The following is a 17774-nucleotide window of genomic DNA, read 5'->3' as shown; positions in this document are numbered from 1 at the left end:
ATGGGACCTTCAAACTGCATGTCTTGTTAACCAACAAGTGAGAAAATGGGAGGAAAGCAATCACTCAATCTTCCACTTCTCTGAATATCTTCCTCCTCATCCAAACACCTTAACTTTCTTGGAATCAAGCCTCCCATAGCAGCCCTCCTCTAATCTTGAGTGGATTCTAGGAAAGCCAAAAGACTACACAATCGGAGTTGAAAATCATTAGCCATGTAGCCAAACCTGCCTCCTTTGGTAAATGGAAGCAGACAGCACTGAATGCTGGGCTATCTCACAGTTGCCCTTTGTCAAACAACTAACACAATCCCTGCCTTGAGTTCACAATCTAAATCAGAAACAGGAAACAAAATAATTCTTTTGCAGTAAGAGCATATGAGAGTTTGATCCCACATTTACCTTGCAAAAATGAAAAATCTTCCTAAACCTAAAGAATTTAAAATGCATAAGAGTGCGCCTCAACTCTGCCACTGTAAGTTAATGTTGTATGGGAGTCTAGGACAAAAATGGTTCTATCTTCAGCAGTTTGAGCTGCATGGGCAGTGAGTAGAGGAAATGTCACCTATATTGAAGGTGACACTAAAGTAACTCCACATAGAAATCTCCATTAAAGGGACGTTAACATAGAAACTGCTGATCATTTCTGAAAGTTGTGTGCAGTGTTGTAGTTGTGAGTCCCAGGATATGAGAGAGAGAAAAGATGGGTAAGATCTTGGAACATCTTTTGTTGGTAGAAGAGACAGACAAGGTTTTAAGCTAAACAGAGCTTCTTCAGGTTTCTAAAAGGACACTTAAAAAGCAGCGTTTGGTACTACAGCTGCCCAAATCTCCCTTACCTGCTTTTTTTTTTTGTATGTGGTTTTAAAATTTAGGCCCCCCTCTCCTCCCACATCCTACCAGGGAACTGTGCAGTTGGCTTAATCGTTACTCCTCTATAAAGTAAAATGTTGCTGTGTGGGGTGGGGAGAATTTTACCTTAAGATGTGCTGCTGGAGGTTTGTCTCTCTTTTTTCTTACTCACTTAGGTTGAGAAGGGCTGTTGATTAACTCTAATCCAGCTACAGCCTGTGCCTTTAAAATCCCTCACTTTATATGTAACTGAGCCTGGACCAAACAAGTTGAGGCAGGAAGGGGTTGTGATTTTTTTTAGGAGCAGAGGAGAATGTGTAGCTTTACTTTCTCACATCAATCCACTTGTTCCAGGCCCAGTGAACACAGCTTTTAGGCTGGACTCTTGTTATGCCAGTGGCTGGACCCATAGCTGATGGATCCCCTGTCCTGGTGCAGTGTGTTCATCTGCAGTACAGTGCATGGGCAGGATGTAAAGGGGGGCATCCAGGCATGACTGCTGCAGGCTCCTGAGCCTGTTTGCCTCTTGTGGGCTGGGGATTAGGTTGCTGCTGCATACCCACTCCCCAGGCAGAGGCATAGCTGTCTCTCCCTACCCCACCCCCGGTAATGTTAACAATAAACAGGTTTCAGAGTAGCAGCTGTTAGTCTGTATTCACAAAAAGAAAAGGAGTACTGGTGGCACCTGAGACTCACATTTATTTGAGCATAAGCTTTTTGCAAGCTACAGTGGCTGAATGCATCCGATGAAGTGAGCTGTAGCTCACGAAAGCTTTTGCTCAAATAAATTTTGTGAGTTTCTAAGGTGCCACTAGCACTCCTTTTCTGTTACCTTAAATGGTGTGGTGTGCTTTATTGTTGTTTGTCCTCAGCCCCTGTGGGGTTGGACCCTGCTGCTGTCCCTAGAATACAACTGGGCAAGATCAGGGGGAGGCTAAGAGACTTGCCCAAGGTCAGACATGAAGGCCAAAGCTGAGCGGGGAACCAAACCCCAGGCTCCACGGCCTGGACCACTCACGCGCCCCAGCCCCCATCGCCAAGAACCGGAAGTCACGGCTCCAGTGTCTGTCGTAATGTCACGTGCTCAGTTCGCTGACGCCAGTCGCCCGGTCGTCACGTGCACCATCCCCACAACAGGGAAGGGCTGTGTGGTTGGTCACGTGCTCCAGAGGCGGAGACCGGAAGTGGGCGCCGTGCGGATGACGTACTCGGAGTGCGTCGCGGCTGGGGGCTTTCGGCTCCCCGCCTGCTTCTTGGTGCGGGAGGCAGACGCCGGGAGCAGAGGCGTGGGTGGCGGTTGCCATGGAGTCGGACGGCAAAGGGGCCTACGTGCTGAGTAACCTGGCTGAGGTGGTGGAGCGGATCCTTAGCTTCTTGCCCACCAAGGCATTACTGCGAGCAGCCTGGTGAGGACCGGCCTGGGGCTTCCCCCGGGGGCGGGTCGAGGGGTGGGGGTCTGCCTCCGCGGGCTGAACCCTCGCGGCCCAGCTCCTTCCATCAGGCAGCCCCGGTGTCGGCCTTGGAGGTGGTAGGGCCCCGTTCTTCTGCTTGGGCCGTCGCTCTTCCCCGGAACCGGTCCCCGCTTGTTTCCCGCCTCGTGCTCGGGGCGGAGCCCAAGGACAGTTTGGGATCCGAGAGCACGCTCCGCTCCGAGGCGCGTGTGCCCGGGCCTGTGACGCGACCGAGTCACTCCCCGTGCCGGCAGGGGAATGGCTGGGCCCGTGGCCTGGGTGACGTGAAGCCAGCGCCCAGGCTCCAAGACCCATGAACAATGTGTAAGAGGAAGCAAGGGCTGGACTCGGCCCTGCTCCGCTGACCAGGCCTCGCTGCTGCTGCAGGGAGGTGGGCAGGGGATACGTTGAGGGAACAGCCCGCGCTTCCAAGCCTCTCTGAAGTCAGCCCAGCCCTCAGAATGGCTTAAAACCCACGCTCTTTACTTCAGCCAAGTTGCGAAGGAGTCCGCCGGGTGCCACACCGGGGTTCTTGCTTATTTAGCTCTCTGTTGCTGTCCCACGCGGCCGCCCAGCTTTGGGAGAAGCTCGTGATAGTGTTTGTCACGTTTGTAAATATGGACCAAGTATTTTGAGCTCCTCAGATCAAAGGAGCCCTAGCAGCGCTGTGTTATGGTTAGCAGAGCTGTAACTGTCACACACACACACACTCTGAAAGGAGGAGTTTTGTGATTGGTTGACAAGTTTGTTTTTAAAACCAACCGTTTATGTTAAGTGAATTGTGTACAAGGAGTATGTTGTCCCTAGACACTTTCAGCATAAAACAAGGTTACCTTCTCTGTACTTTAACAACATTTTGTTTTGCTGGTTTATATATTTGTGCTGCAGAGAGGAGCTGGGAATGAATTGTTCAGTATGCTCTCTTGACCAACTACCCCTGACATGTTTTTTGCTTAATTTATCTGGTACTAAGCGAGGCAATTGTCAAAATTGCTGGCACTTTTTGAAATTCAGAAACCAATCTTAAAACAATACCCGTACAAATAAGGCATTCAGTTTGTTCTTTAATAGATGTTAGTAGAAAACCAATCAACAATTTACACTTTGTGACATAAACTTGATCTTTATTTTTTTTAAGTGCAAGAGTTTCTCATAACAATGTGGGATAGATACTTCCAAGTCAAAAGTTAAAAAAAAAATGGTTGTCTGACAGCTGCTAAGATTCCTTTTTGTATATTTTGTATATTGTAGTAAATTTTTGTATTTTAGTGTTTGCCGGTTATGGAGAGAATGTGCCCGTAGATTACTGAGAACACAGCAGAGCATAGCATGGGTCTCTGCACTTGAGCCTGGTCCATCTGATAGTCATTCACTGGTCCGTGCATTAGCTGAAGAACTTGAGGTAGGTAAAATACCACAGTTAACTGCGTACATTGGAATGGCCAATGTGAATTTCTAACTACTGTGGTATAATCCACATGCACACTTGTGAGTCTGTGATGATACGTTTTTCTAAAGTCAGTTCTTCCATACTGTTGTTGTTGTGCACCTTTTAAGTTTCGATTCATATTTATACACAGCTGTAGAAGGACATGAGTGGGCACGCTGCGTCAGACCAAAGGTCCATCTAGCCCAGTATCCTGTCTTCCGACAGTTGCCAATGCCAAGTGCCCCAGAGGGAATGAACAGAACAGGTAATTATCAAGTGATCCATCCTCTGTCACTCGCTTGATTAACTATTCTGTTCATTCCCTTTGGGGCACTTGGCATTGGCTGCCATCGGAAGACAGGATACTGGGCTGGATGGACCTTTGGTTTGACCCAGTATGACCGCTCTCATGTTCTTATGTCCTCATACAGCTGTTTTATGGTTAGGGAATGTTCGGCCATTTGGCCTTAAGCATTACATTATGGAGTTTCATGATTTGTCTGATTCTTTCACTAAAAAGACATTGTAAAGCTTGGGTTCGTCATACAAGTCAGGCATATTTCAGTTTATTTTTTCTGTTCTTGACCCCTTTACCCATTGAAGTCAGAGAACCCCATTTTGTTTTGTGATCACCATTGTGTTTTAGGAGCTCTGCTTTGTACTGTAACCTTGTTTTAAAGTGTGACCTTAATGTCCTCTTGCAAGTTCTTGTGTGGATTAGAGCATCCGTGGGTGGGCAGGTGGGGGAAGCTGTGACAGAGCAATCAAGGGCCATCAACATTGAATTACGCTTCCCTACTGGAACAATGGCAGAGTTCAATTGGTAGGATCATTGACTTTGAATTTGGGGGAAGGAAGGACTGCACCAGCTGAAGCACGTGGACCAAAGGAGACAGACTGTTTTAAAAGAGGGGTGCTTCTCTAAGCAAGGGGGCCAGTCCACTGGCACAGGTAAAAAGACCAAGCTAAAGAAGGCAGGAAGGGCTGCCAAGCCTAAGGATACTGTCCAAAGCCAAGACACTCAGAAGGGGAGAGATCAGACTTGGAGCAGGAGGTGCTGTGGTCGGGATTTTGTTCGTTTTTGTGTTCTCTTTAACTCGCTAATGCTTTTTAAGAGAAAATTCTACAGTTAAGAAGTTCTTTTGCTAAGCCTGTGTTCTTTGCTTCTCTGCCACACTGTCCCAGAAAAGTTTAACTAGCAGCCAGAGTTCCCAAGCCAGGTGGGCTCTGGGGGTAACATGTCTAAGCAACTGGGAGCTCAGGAAGGCTGTGGCACTGATTCACAAGTCCAGGCAGCTGGAATGCAGGGCCCCACTACCCAAGAAGAGTGTCAGACATGGGGTCTGTTCTTGGGAGTGTGCCTGAGAGAGACACAGCTTTGAACACTGACGGGTCACTGCTGAGACCCAAGGGGGTTAGAAGCACGTTGGATCCAGTGGGTTAGGTCCACTCACTCCAGACTGGTGTCTGTTCAGAGAGTGGGACTGGGCCAGGCTGTAATAGGCAGGATTTCTGTTTTTAAACTGGATTGTAAATTTTCATTTGACCTTTTAGTAATTTAAGGTAATGGTGATAACATGGTAAGAAAAGTTTCTTTTAAAATATATTCTTATGTGGACACTGATCCTTAATTTGAGAGAATTTTAAGCAACTATGTCTAATCAGGCAGACAGCAGTACAGACTTGGAAACATACTTGGCAGTGGCAGGTAGTAAGTTATCTGTGACAAGTCTGGGGTCCCATTTTTTCAGCATTCTGAAGAATATAAGTCCTCATTTTTCATCTAAAATTTTAAAAGTTCTAGCCCCTTACTTAAATATACACTGGAGAATGATCAATGCATGGTTTACAGCACTTTAAAATGAGTGAAGCTGAAGCAGGTGATGTTCACTGCTACTGATACAAACTTTAGAGAACTTGGACCTCCGAATATCAAAAGAGGAAAGTATTTCTAGTTCCAAACAACAATGAATATTTAAATAGAATATTTCTCTGGAAACACAGGTGTACAAATCACTACAGTTGGGACAGATTTATTGTTTATATATATATAAATATAAAAATCAGCTCTTGAAGTGGTAACTGGGTGGCTCTAGAGATTTACAACTGGACGTGGAGTGCTCTGCCTTTAGGGCGACAAATGTGGGCTATATCAGTAGTGACAAAGCAGTTACCATCTGACAGCTGTTTGGCCAGTTATGAGAATTAATGTCAGTAAAGTGCACTGAGGTCCTTTGATAAAAGGCACTAGAGATGTACTCATGGTTGTCATAGCCAGATCTTTCCTATCACTGACTTTCAGGAATCTCCCTTTCTTGCCTCTAGTTCATTTTGGTTTTCTTTGTGGGACAAAGGTGTGGCAGCCAGCAGTTAGGTAGCCGAGTCTGCTTTTCTTATACTGTGTTTTCATTTATCTTTTTGTACTTTACAGAATGTGCATGTGCTACCACAAACAGTGCTCTACATAGCAGATGCAGAGACTTTCAGTGGATATGAAGAGTGTCACGGACAAAAGAGAGGTATGTATAAATCCTATCTGTACTTCTTTAAGAGAACCTTGTCATGTACAATTATAATGGAGTAGGATGCTTAAAGGAAAACAATCAGGTAATGTGATATTGTCAAGTGGGCGTTGTCACCTTGGGTTTTCATCAAGAGATGTGATCCATGTAAACATAGGATAGTCTATATATAGGGCCCTATCAAATTCACAGCCATGAAAAAACATGTCATGGATCGTGAAATATGGTATTCTAGGAGGGTTGCAGGATTACCACCCTTACTTCTGTGCTGCCTTCAGAGCTGGGCGGCTGGAGAGCGGAGAACAACAGCTGTTGGCCCGGTGCCCAGCTCTGAAGGCAGTGCCACCAGCAGCAGCAGCACAGAAGTGAGGGCAGCATGGTACAGTGGGGGTTTGTCACTTTTTGCAGGGGGTCAGGCCGCTCCTGGAGCTGGGTCAGAGCCACCTCTGGGAACCTCCCAAGGCTCCAGGAAGCTCTGAGGCTGCTGACTGGGAGCCCAGTTCTAAAGGCAGACCCGCCGTCAGAAGTAGTGCAGAAGCAAGGGTGTCAATATTACATCCCTACTGCAGTAGTCTTGCAACTTCCCCCCTCAATCCCCTTTTGGGTTGGGACCACCATGGCTATAACACCATGAAATTTCAGATTTAAATATCTGAAATGGTGAAATTTCAGATTTTTTAAATCCTATGATCATGACATTTACCAAAATGGACCTTAAATTCGGTAGGGCCCTATCTCTATCGGTTCATATGATAATTAGGGCTGTTGATTAATCACAGTTAACTCATGTGATTAATTCAAAAAAGCTAATCGCGATTAATCGCACTGTTAAACAATAGAATACCTAAATTTATTAAATATTTTTGGATGCTTTTCTACATTTTCAAATATATTGATTTCAATTATAACACAGAATACAAAGTGTACAGTGCTCACTATATATTATTTTTGATTACAAATATTTGCACTGTAAAATGATGAGAGTATTTTTCAATTCACCTCATACAAGTACTGTAGTACAATCTTTGTCATGAAAGTGCAACTTACAACTGTAGAATTTTTTGTTTGTTACATAACTGCACTCAAAAACAAAACAATGTAAAACTTTAGAGTCTACAAATCCACTCAGTCTTACTCCTTGTTCAGCCAATTGCGAAGAGAAACAAGTTTGTATAATGCTGCCCACTTCTTAATTACAATGTCACCTGAAAGTGAGAACAGGTATTCACATGGCACTGTTGTAGCTGGCATTGCAAGATATTTACGTGCCAGATGTGCTAAAGATTCATATGCCTCTTCATGCTTTGGCCATTGTTCCAGAGGACATGCTTTCATGCTGATGACACTCATTAAAAAAATAATACATTAATTAAATTTGTAACTGAACTACTTGGGGGAGAATTGTTTGTCTCCTGCTCTGTTTTACCCACATTCTGCCATATATTTCATGTTATAGCAGTCTCTGATGGTGACCCAGCACATGTTGTTCATTTTAAGAACACTTTCACTGTAAATTTTGGCAAAATGCAAAGAAGATACCAATGTGAAATTTCTAAAGGTAGCTACAGTACTCGACCCAAGATTTAAGAATCTGAAGTGCCTTCCAAAATCTGAGTGGGATGAGGTGTGGGGCATGCTTTCAGAAGTCTCAACAGAGCAACACTCTGATGTGGAAACTACAGAACCCAAACCACCAAAAAAGAAAATCAACCTTCTGGTAGTGGCATCTGACTCAAATGATGAAAATGAACAGGCGTTGGTCCGCACTGCTTTGGATAGTTATAGAGCAGAACTCGTCATCAGCATGGATGCATGTCCTGGAATGGTGGTTGAAGCATCAAGGGACATATGAATCTTTAGCGCATCTGGCACGTAAATATCTTGCGATGCCAGCTACAACAGTGCCAGTGCCTGTTCTCACTTTCAGGTGACATTGCAAACAAGAAGCGGGCAGCGTTATCTTCCGCAAAAGTAAACAAACTTATTTGTCTGAGCAATTGGCTGAACAAGAAGTAGGACTGAGTGGACATGTGGGCTCTGAAGTTTTACATTGTTTTGTTTTTGAATGTAGAGGGTTTTTGCACATAATTCTACATGTGTAAGTTCAACTTTCATGATAGAGATTCCACTACCCTACTTGTATTAGGTGAATTGAAAAAAACTATTTCTTTTGTTTTTTACAGTGCAAATATTTGTAATAAAAATAAAGTGAGCACTGTATACTTTGTATTCTGTTGTAATTGAAATCAATATACAGTAGTTTCTCGCTTAACATTGTAGTTATGTTCCTGAAAAATGCTACTTTAAGCAAAACGATGTTAAGCGAATCCAGTTTCCCCATAAGAATTAACGTAAATTGGGGGGGGTTAGGTTCTAGGGAAATTTTTTTTGCCAGACAAGTCTATATATATATATGTGTGTGTGTGTGTGTAAGTTTTAAACAAACAATTTAATACTGTTCACAGCAATGATGATTGTGAAGCTTGGTTGAGGTGTTGGAGTCAGAGGGTGGGATATTTCCCAGGGAATGCCTTACTGCTAACTGATGAACTAGCACTCGGCTGAGCACTCAAGGGTTTACACATTGTTAATGTAGCCTCGCACTCTACAAGGCAGCACAAATGGAGGGAGGGGAGACAGCATGGCTGAGAGAGACAGAAACATACACCAAGAGTGTGTGAGAGAGAGAGAGACATGCATTGCCCCTTTAAGTACACTGACACCACTCTGAGTACACTGCCTTTTTAAGTTGATCAGCAAGTTGAGACAGCAGCTGCTGCCAGCAAGCTCCCTCCGTCCTGAACCCTGTTGTGTCGCTCCCACTGCTCTATGGAGATGGGGTAAAGCGGGAGGGGTCATCCTGACATTAGCATCCCTCTTTCTCTCTCCCCCCACACAGCAAGCAGGAGGCTCCCGGGAGCAGCTCCAAGGCAGAGGGCAGGAGCAGCACAGGGCAGTGGTGGGAGGGACAGCTGAACTGCCCAGCAACTGATAACCTGCTGGGCGGCTGCTGCACAGGGAATTTAGGGGAACTGATGGGGGCTGCCAGTCCACCCTGGTTCCGAGCCCCCACCAGCTAGCTCCAACGGGCTGCTCTTCCTGCAAGCAGTGGACAAAGCAGGCGGCTGCCAAACAACATTATAAGGGAGCATTGCACAACTTTAAACAAGCATGTTCTCTAATTGATCAGCAACGTAACAACGTTAACTGGGACCATGTTAAGTGAGGAGTTACTGTATTTGAAAATGTAGAAAACACCCAGAAATATTATTCTGTTATAGTTTAACACGAAAGCTTATGCTCTAATAAATTGGTTTAGTCTCTAAGGTGCCACAAGTACTCCTTTTCTTTTTGCGAATACTGACTAACACGGCTGCTACTCTAAACCTGTACCTCATGGTGTACTAGAACTCATTTTTACCTCCTCCTAATCAGGATATTTAGTTCTTCCTATTTTGTGTACTATAGTTCTGTAATGTTCATTAGCTGTATAGGATTTGTCATGTGCTGAATGAGGTGGCCAATGAGCTGCATTGTGTGATAACATGGGTTTGATGGTAAGGCAGTGTTTTAATCCATATGCAAAGTCAATTCTATTGCTGCATAGGGTAGAGATCTTTGAGTACAGACAGAGGCTCTGTGTAACCTGTGGCCAATCACTTTAACCTTTCTGTGCCTTAGTTTTTCCCCTCTTCTGTTACAGCAAGGAAAAGAAATAGTAAAGAAACAGCAATTGCACTAGAAAAGCTGTTGCCAAAACGGTGCCAAGTTCTGGGACTGGTAACTCCTGGAATTGTAGGTAAGAGGAAGCAATATAACAGCCTGATTTCAAGATACATACCAGATGGTTAACTTTTTCAGACTGCTATTTATTAGACTCCCAAGTGCTTTCAAATTGAGGCACAGTCCTACAGATTTGTATGTAGAACATACTAGTATCTCACTGTCTACTAATTCCAAATTGCTCAATGTCTACCACAGTTTAAAGAATTCATGATACTGCTGCTAAGTTACATGGTATGACTTGAAAATTCTTAACTCACATTTTTCAATCTGCATAGAAAAGATTGACTTTGTAAAAAATTGGATGTTCTAGACATTTGAACTAGGATCAAAGGCCTCAGTATCAGCTGATGGCTGGTATGGAATTTCTTCTTGAGAAACCTACTCAGCAGTCAAACATAAAGGTCAGTGGTCTAGCAGACTTGACCAACTCAGACATGATTTCTAGGTTTTCAGACACAAACTTCAGAAAGCACTGTAATCTCTATCCCAGTTGTGATCATATTCACTTCACACCCAATTATTATGGTGTTTTTATTATTTTAAGACCCAAGTGATATTTTGTGTCCAAGCAAGTTATACAGTATTCTAATATCAGTATAGTAATATCTAATATCAGTATAGTAATCTTTGCTATGACTGCAGCCACAAAATAAGAGGTAACTATGTAGAGAGGTCATAGGCTGAACTATCTGTATCTCCTAGGCAGAGGATAGCATGAAGCACACATTACATTTTTTTGGTTGGCGTCATATTTCTGACCAGTCCCCTAGTTGTATGTTAAGAAAAGACTCCTCAAATATGGGAGATCTCTCTAATAAACTCATCGATCCAGATTACTTGGCCAAACTTCCCTAGATCTGTTTGTTCAAAATTTAAAGAAACACATTGAATTTTAAAATAGCAATAGGTCTTAAAGAATTTAGAGGGAATTTTCCTTTATTTTCAGTTTACTTGTGCATTTGACTCTTTGTATATACTTTCCCCAGTTTGAGTGACTCATCACATTTTAAGGGTATGAACACATGGTTGTAAACCCACAGAAATTGGGAGGGGTCAGCTGTATCAAATGAGACTTTGTTTTTAAATTGACTCGCTTTCATCTTGATCGTAGGTAATATTTTCAAAAGCACTTGCATCCCTTATTTTTTTTTACCTAGTTTCCCTTTGTATGTCATTACGTAGGCAAAAGTATTTTAATCAAAATAAAATATTCACATTACGCTTCTTTATCAGTTACTCCAATGGGCTCAAGCAGCAATCGACCTCAAGAAATCGAAGATGGTGAAGCTGGCTTTGTTTTATTGTTCCCTAAAATTGATGGTGTGAAAATCCATACCTTCCACTTTTTTAAAGACTTGAAGAATAGAGTTTTTGATGAAAGCAAATTCACTGAAGCAGGCAAGTCATTTAATTTTATATCAAATACTTTTTGTGCTGTGGCCTCAGTTTTGTAGGGGCTCTGTGTGAAGTGAGTTATTGTATTTGTGACTGCAAAACTCAAGTTGCCTCCTGGCGGGTGGGTGGGCACAGGTTCCCTGGAAGCATGGACCACCATATAAATGCAAAAATGCAAGGCTGCCAGTGATTGATAACTTTGTCCCCCACAGCAGGGTACTAAAGTACAAAGTGTAATCTTGAGAGGTGATCTTGGATCTCTTCAGTTAAATTTGAGCAATCCTGTTGTTCCAGCTCAGTACCTGGGTGGGGATGTTGCAATCCTCGGTACAGTCAGTCTCTTTTGGTAGCTTCCTACATTATTTAAGTCATCGCACACTAATCAGGGCTGTGCAACTGGAAATGTTTCAGATTGTTTGGGTTTTTTTTAAACTGGGGCTTGGGGGTATTTTTTGTTTCATACTTCAACATCCGTAAGTCCCCAAATTATATGCCATGGTGAGGAGCAGCGATGTGGGGAAGAGAGCAAGAATCCCCTGGTAAATATAAAGTAATATACAGTCACACTATGTACTCAGCAAAATGTCTTGCTTGTGAAGAGTAAATTGGCCAGTTTGTGTTTATGAGCTTGCTCACTTCTGCAAATTGACAGGTACCTCATCTGTGACTGGAAAAACCCAAAACACTAAATATTGAGGGAGTCGATGAGATCCAGAGGGGTTCTGTACGGTCCTGCTAACAGAGCTAGCCTTTGAGCACTATAGAGGAGAATCTCAGCATTCATTAATGGATGGGCGTGTGTGTATGTATATATCAATAAATATATATCTTCGAAAATGCAAATCATGTAGCCCACCACTTGAGGGCACAGGATGACTTGCTTCTCCCCATTGCTGCAACAGCAGTGAGCTAGGTAGGATTGCTGAACGTGTTTGTGGGTAGGTGTAAAATAAATATAATGAGAATAATTCAAATGGAGACTGAGACCCTGCCTTAAAGATAAAAATGTTTATTTTATTTTTTTTGTATTCCCAGGTCTTAAAAATAATCCAGAGCTCCGTGTGGTTCTTCTATTTGTCTACAATTCCTGGAAGCCAGGAGCTAATCGGTTTCTTCATCAGATAATCAATCCTTTAAATGAAAAAAGTATCATCTTGGCTGGGGGACATGTGGAGAGCTTGACGTCACTGAGCTCTGAGAAGTAGGTATCTCTTTCAAGTTAATTTGTGATGAAACACTGTGGAATTGTAGAAGGGTACAGCACTGGACATGAAACCTCTGTGAATAGGGCCGAGTCACACATCTGTGAAAGGCACCATCCAAGCACAGTGATGTCATTTTTATGGGGGGAGAGGAAATATCCAAGGACTTCCTTTTTCTAGCCAGTGTTATTTTTCATAGTAGTAATGAAGTATTAAGGAAAGTCTTGAAATCACAGTGAAATATGTAATGGGAAAGATGATACAGGGCTGCTGCTGCTGTACTCCAGTAGGAAAAGCTGCAGACTTTGTCATATGGCTTTACTTTGTGGCCTGTTACAAAAAGTAGTTTTAAATCTTGGATTCTAGAGAGCAACTTTCAGGTGAATTATAGAGGACATTTCCTACTTTGAAGATTCTCTAATGGTGTGAGTTTATTCCAGTTTGGCAGTTCTTTGCTTGAAATCGATTCTGCCTTTTGAATGCTTTACTTTTCAGCATTTGTGCTCTTTTCTTTCTCATTATGCATTATATAGTAACGCTGTAATTTCTTGCTCATTTTTAGGGTGGCCAGTCTTGCCAACCAGTTTATAAAAGCTTTACATTTCCGATTTCATCATTGGTGTGTGTGTGTAGCTGGCTGCTATCATGTCTTCCAATTTGTGTGTTAAATTATTCCCTAAGTGTAGTACTTCCATTTTTGTCCATTGTAATGTGAAACAACTACTTAATTTCTTCTTGTTAGGCATTGAGATGTCAGTGATAATCCCCTGGGTTTCTGAAAACTCTGTGGCCTGTGATTCCTAACTTTTGGAAACTTGTAGAGACTGAGGCTAGCAATAAGATGCTTCAATATGTAGCTACTAGGGCTGTCAAGCGATTAAAAAAATTAATCATAATTAATCACAATTTTAATCGCACTGTTAAACATTATTAGAATACCATTTAAATATTTTGAGGGTTTTCTGTATGTTCAAATATAGGGTCAGAGCTGGGGGTATGGGGCTTCAGTCGCTCTCTAGGTTTGGGGTGCTGGGCTCCAGCCCCATCCCCGCTGTCCAGGGAGCTGTGGGCTAGGGCTGCTCCAGTCCCCCTGCCACTGATGCCTCCCGCCCCACCCACAAGTATGTGATCAGTGTGTTAATTTTACTTTCAATTAATCGCAGGCGTTAACTGTGATTGACGGCCCTAGCAGCTATAGTAATGGGTGCTCAGACAATGTTATGATTGAATTACTCTTTAAACCCCATTGTGCGCAGGTATTGCAAGTTGGAGAATGCTGTGATACAGTATGTTTGCCAAGGGAAGGGTCCAATGAGGGCAGACCTCAGTATATGTCCATTATGCCTAAGAGATCACAACTTAAGATAACTCCTAAAGCCAGCATTTCCTGGTAACTAAGAAAAGGGGAGAAGCAACAGCAATCACAAGCTTCTACTGTCTATCTCCTTCCTCCTGCTGCCCAGTTTTGTTACTTGAATTCTGAGTACCCCACTACCCTGAGATAATGCGACCCGATGTAATGCAGGTTCGCATACAATGCGGTAAAGCTCCGACACGCCGCTCTGAGCAGCATGTTAAGGGTGCTGGGCCAGGGCTGAGGGGTTGGATAAGGGGCAGAGGGTCTCGGGGCGGTCAGGGGCTCTCTTCCCCCCCCCCCCCCCCCCCCGGGTCTGGGAGGCAGGAGCTGTTGAGGGGCACTTTTGGGGGCCTCGCAGTCCCAGAGTGGCCCGGGGGGATTAGCGGGGGGCCTGGAGCAGCCCACTCCGCTTCACTAGCCCTGGCCCCAGCCGTGTCACTTGGGGGAAGAGAGACCCCCCTCGCCCCCACACCCACCCCCACACTCACCAGCAGAAGCAGAGCAGCCCAGCCCTAGTCCGCTCCATTCTGCCAGCCCCCAGCTGCGGCGCTCCACTTCCTGCCGCAGGTGAACGCGGGACCTTTTCCAACCCCACCTTCAGCCACATGGCTGGGGCTGGGGCAAGGAAAGTGGAGCGGGCTGAGGCCGCATCACTCCGCTTCCCACCGCTGGTGAGTGTGGAGGACGTCCTTTCTCCAACCTCCCCACACTCACCGGCGGCGGGAAGCAGAGCGCCGTGGCTGGGAGGTGGTGGAGTGGAATGGGCTGGTGCCGCATTGCTCTGCTTCCCGCACCAGTCAGTGAGTCCTGTCAGAGGGTGTGGATTGGGGTCGGAGCAGTCAGGGGACAGGGAGCAGGGGAGTTGGGTGGGGTCCTGGGGGTGATTAGGGACGGGGGTCTCTGGAGGGGGCGGTCAGGGAACAAGGAACAGGGAGGGCCAAAGCAAGTTCAATATAATGTGGTCCACCTATAACGCGGTGAGATTTTGTGTCTCCTGAGGACCGTGTTATATCAGGGTAGAGGCATAATAATTAGTCCAGAGTGTATTAGACCTATATAATTTCAGGGACTAAATAAATACACAATCCCTGCAAACTACTGAACCTGGCACCTAGTTAGGTGATCCCACAGATCAAATCACTATCGGCGCTCAAAGGTGGGTTTATGCCAAATGTCCAAGAAGGACATCTTTCCATTGTTGAGGCGTAGGAAAGGTTTGCCATTGGCTTGTGAATAGGGGGTGTCTGCCTTTGACTTGACTTATTGGAGCATCTTTGTTGCTTTTGTGGGTGACTTTCTCTTTAGAATATTGTTGTCTATATTGGGTGTTCAGTTTGTATAATTTTCTCGTGCAGTCTCTGTATTTAAATCTAGAGCAGTTTCTTTGGCATCTTTTCTAATTTGGTGTATGTTGTCTTTCAGTAACACTGAGGCTGGCGATTCCTGTGGTGTGGTTGGATTGGCTTTCAGTGGACCCCAGCTACAGAGTGCTACAGTTTTGTTAGACCAGGATGTAATTGATGAACGGACTGTAGAAGCAGCAATGCAGCGTCTCAAAGCAGCAAACATTCCTGAGCACAATACCATTGGGTTCATGTTTGCATGTGTTGGCAGGGGATACCAGTATTATAAAACCAAAAGGAATCTTGAAGCAGATGCATTTAGGAAGTTTTTCCCTAATGTTCCCCTATTTGGCTTTTTTGGACATGGAGAAATAGGATGTGATCGAATAGTCGCTGGGAATTTCATACTGAGAGAATGCAATGACATAAAGGATGATCTGCTCCATGGTTATACTACAGTTATGACTCTTATTCATCTTGGTTCAACTAAAGCAAACCAAGTTTAAACATGATTTTTAAATACACCAGCTGAGCTACTTGTTTGGTTCCAGTGCAGTAAACTGAAAAATCTGGAATGATGTACATACATACTATAAAAGCACCTTCCAAAATCTAAAGTAATCATTTTTGTAATGTTATAAATCATGTAGTCAAGACAGCATTTAATGCAGTAGTAGGTATGGGGAAGCTTTGCATTTTGTGTAATACTGTGCAAAAGTCAGAACTGCAGGTAAATGTACATGTGTTCAGATTTTACAGTAGAAGGAAGCTTCTTTCTCCTAAGGCTAGAAGAGTGTGCACAAATGGCAGTGTAGTCCAGCATCAACACTCAACCGTATAGAGAAATGAACCATCCGTATTTTGATGTGATCTCTTATACATAAAGAAGTCTTAAAAAGCTACTGATGTGTATGTGTCTGGTTCCACCTTTACCTGAGTCTTCTCTCTACAGAGATATGTACATTCCATCCAGATTCAGAACTGGGCCCTACCTACAAGCAATAATACCTCTTTATTAGGTCGAATGAGTGAGAATATCTGGGCAATAATCATGAAGTGTTCATTAAATAATATACAAAATATATGTAAAAGGTACAGTGTCTTCTGTATTTAGAGGAAAAAAGACAATTTAAAGGGACACTCAGGCTACAAACTGACTCACTTCAAGAACACCTTGGATTAAAACAATTTTAAGTATCTGACATACTCTGTACTGTGTCTGCTGTTTTACTTTTGCATTTCTCAGCTTGGACAATGAAAATGGACAATCGCCTTTCTCTTGGGATTCTCCCGGTATAAGCACAATGATGCATTGTGGAGGTTGCAGATGCTGCAAAGGGTTTTAAAATGTCCTGTAGAAGCTTAAAAATAAAAATGGAAACGTTTCCATTGGCCTCAAGTTCCTTAAAGTTTTGGATGTTTTTACTGACCCTAAAATGTGGGCCAAGCCTAGACCAAGCCATGTTTCTTATAAATTAGTTTTTGCAAAAAGGTCTTTGTTGTTGCTTGTTGTATATTTCTCACTTTTACTATAATGAACAGAGAATTTTTCCCAGGCTGCTTTGGGCTTAAGTTTTTTTAATGCAGTATTTCTCTTATTACTTACTGGGAGCAATACAGCTGGATTGATAAAATATTAACTTTACTAGATACTGAATTTTTAAAGTCAGAATGAGTAAATTCAGAATTTTATACAAAACACAGTGTAGCTTTATTATAACTCAGATATTTCATGCTGTCTCTAATGCCAAATCAGGCAACTTATCCTATCCTTTATGTTGTATGTTGGCATCAGGGCAGATTGGGAATTCTCAGAGAAAGCTCTAAAATGGGAGGAAAATTCTGATCCATTATAGTTATTTGATCTTCCGTAGGAAAGGGATCCTTTTTTGTGTTCTAGGACATACTGCTTACGTTTCTGGAAATGGTTGAAAGTAACTATCAATAGTACACACATTGAAAATTTTTGGCAATATGACATGTCAAGGGAATTTTATGCTCATAGTTATATCGGGACTAGCTTGTTTCTTCCTGAGGGAGAAGTCAGTGGGTCATTTAATTCTCTACCATGTTACTTTGGCATTTAGAAAACATCAGCTTTTTGCATTTCTTCATCCTGTGTTTGGTAAAGCTTCAACACTGTACTGCTTTGATGTGACCACACTTAACTTTGGATGTATATATTGTATTTCTTCATCCTCAGCTATTTATACCTTTTTTTCTCCTTTGTGCTCCCACAGACATTTGTCACAGGTTTCTTCAAAAACTTTATGGTATAAAATTATATACCTCTCCCTAGTCAATGATGCTGAAATTCTTGCTGAATCAGCAGCAGTATAATTCAGCAGCAGCTGAAGGAAAGCTTATATAAGAACTTTTTAAAGGGCACATATTTCAGATATGTAGCCTTATCACAAGAGCTGCTGAGCCCTTGCAGCTT

General features: G+C 43.2%; 1 protein-coding gene across 1 annotated transcript; it reads left to right on the top strand.

Moving 5' to 3' along the window:
• The first annotated feature begins 2033 nt into the window (after positions 1-2033).
• FBXO22 (F-box protein 22) lies at positions 2034-16809 on the top strand. Its single transcript, XM_073303526.1, is given in 8 exon segments — positions 2034-2132; positions 2134-2255; positions 3570-3702; positions 6161-6248; positions 9955-10050; positions 11271-11435; positions 12468-12633; positions 15414-16809. Coding segments are annotated over 8 exon segments (1281 nt in total). The 5' UTR covers positions 2034-2048; the 3' UTR covers positions 15841-16809.
• The last annotated feature ends 965 nt before the right edge of the window (positions 16810-17774 follow it).

This window comes from Lepidochelys kempii, chromosome 10 (genome assembly GCF_965140285.1).
Source record: "Lepidochelys kempii isolate rLepKem1 chromosome 10, rLepKem1.hap1, whole genome shotgun sequence".
NCBI classification, from domain to species: Eukaryota; Metazoa; Chordata; order Testudines; family Cheloniidae; genus Lepidochelys; species Lepidochelys kempii.
The sequence above is the reverse complement of the archived record's forward strand: the minus strand, read 5'-3'. Positions and strand labels throughout refer to the sequence as shown.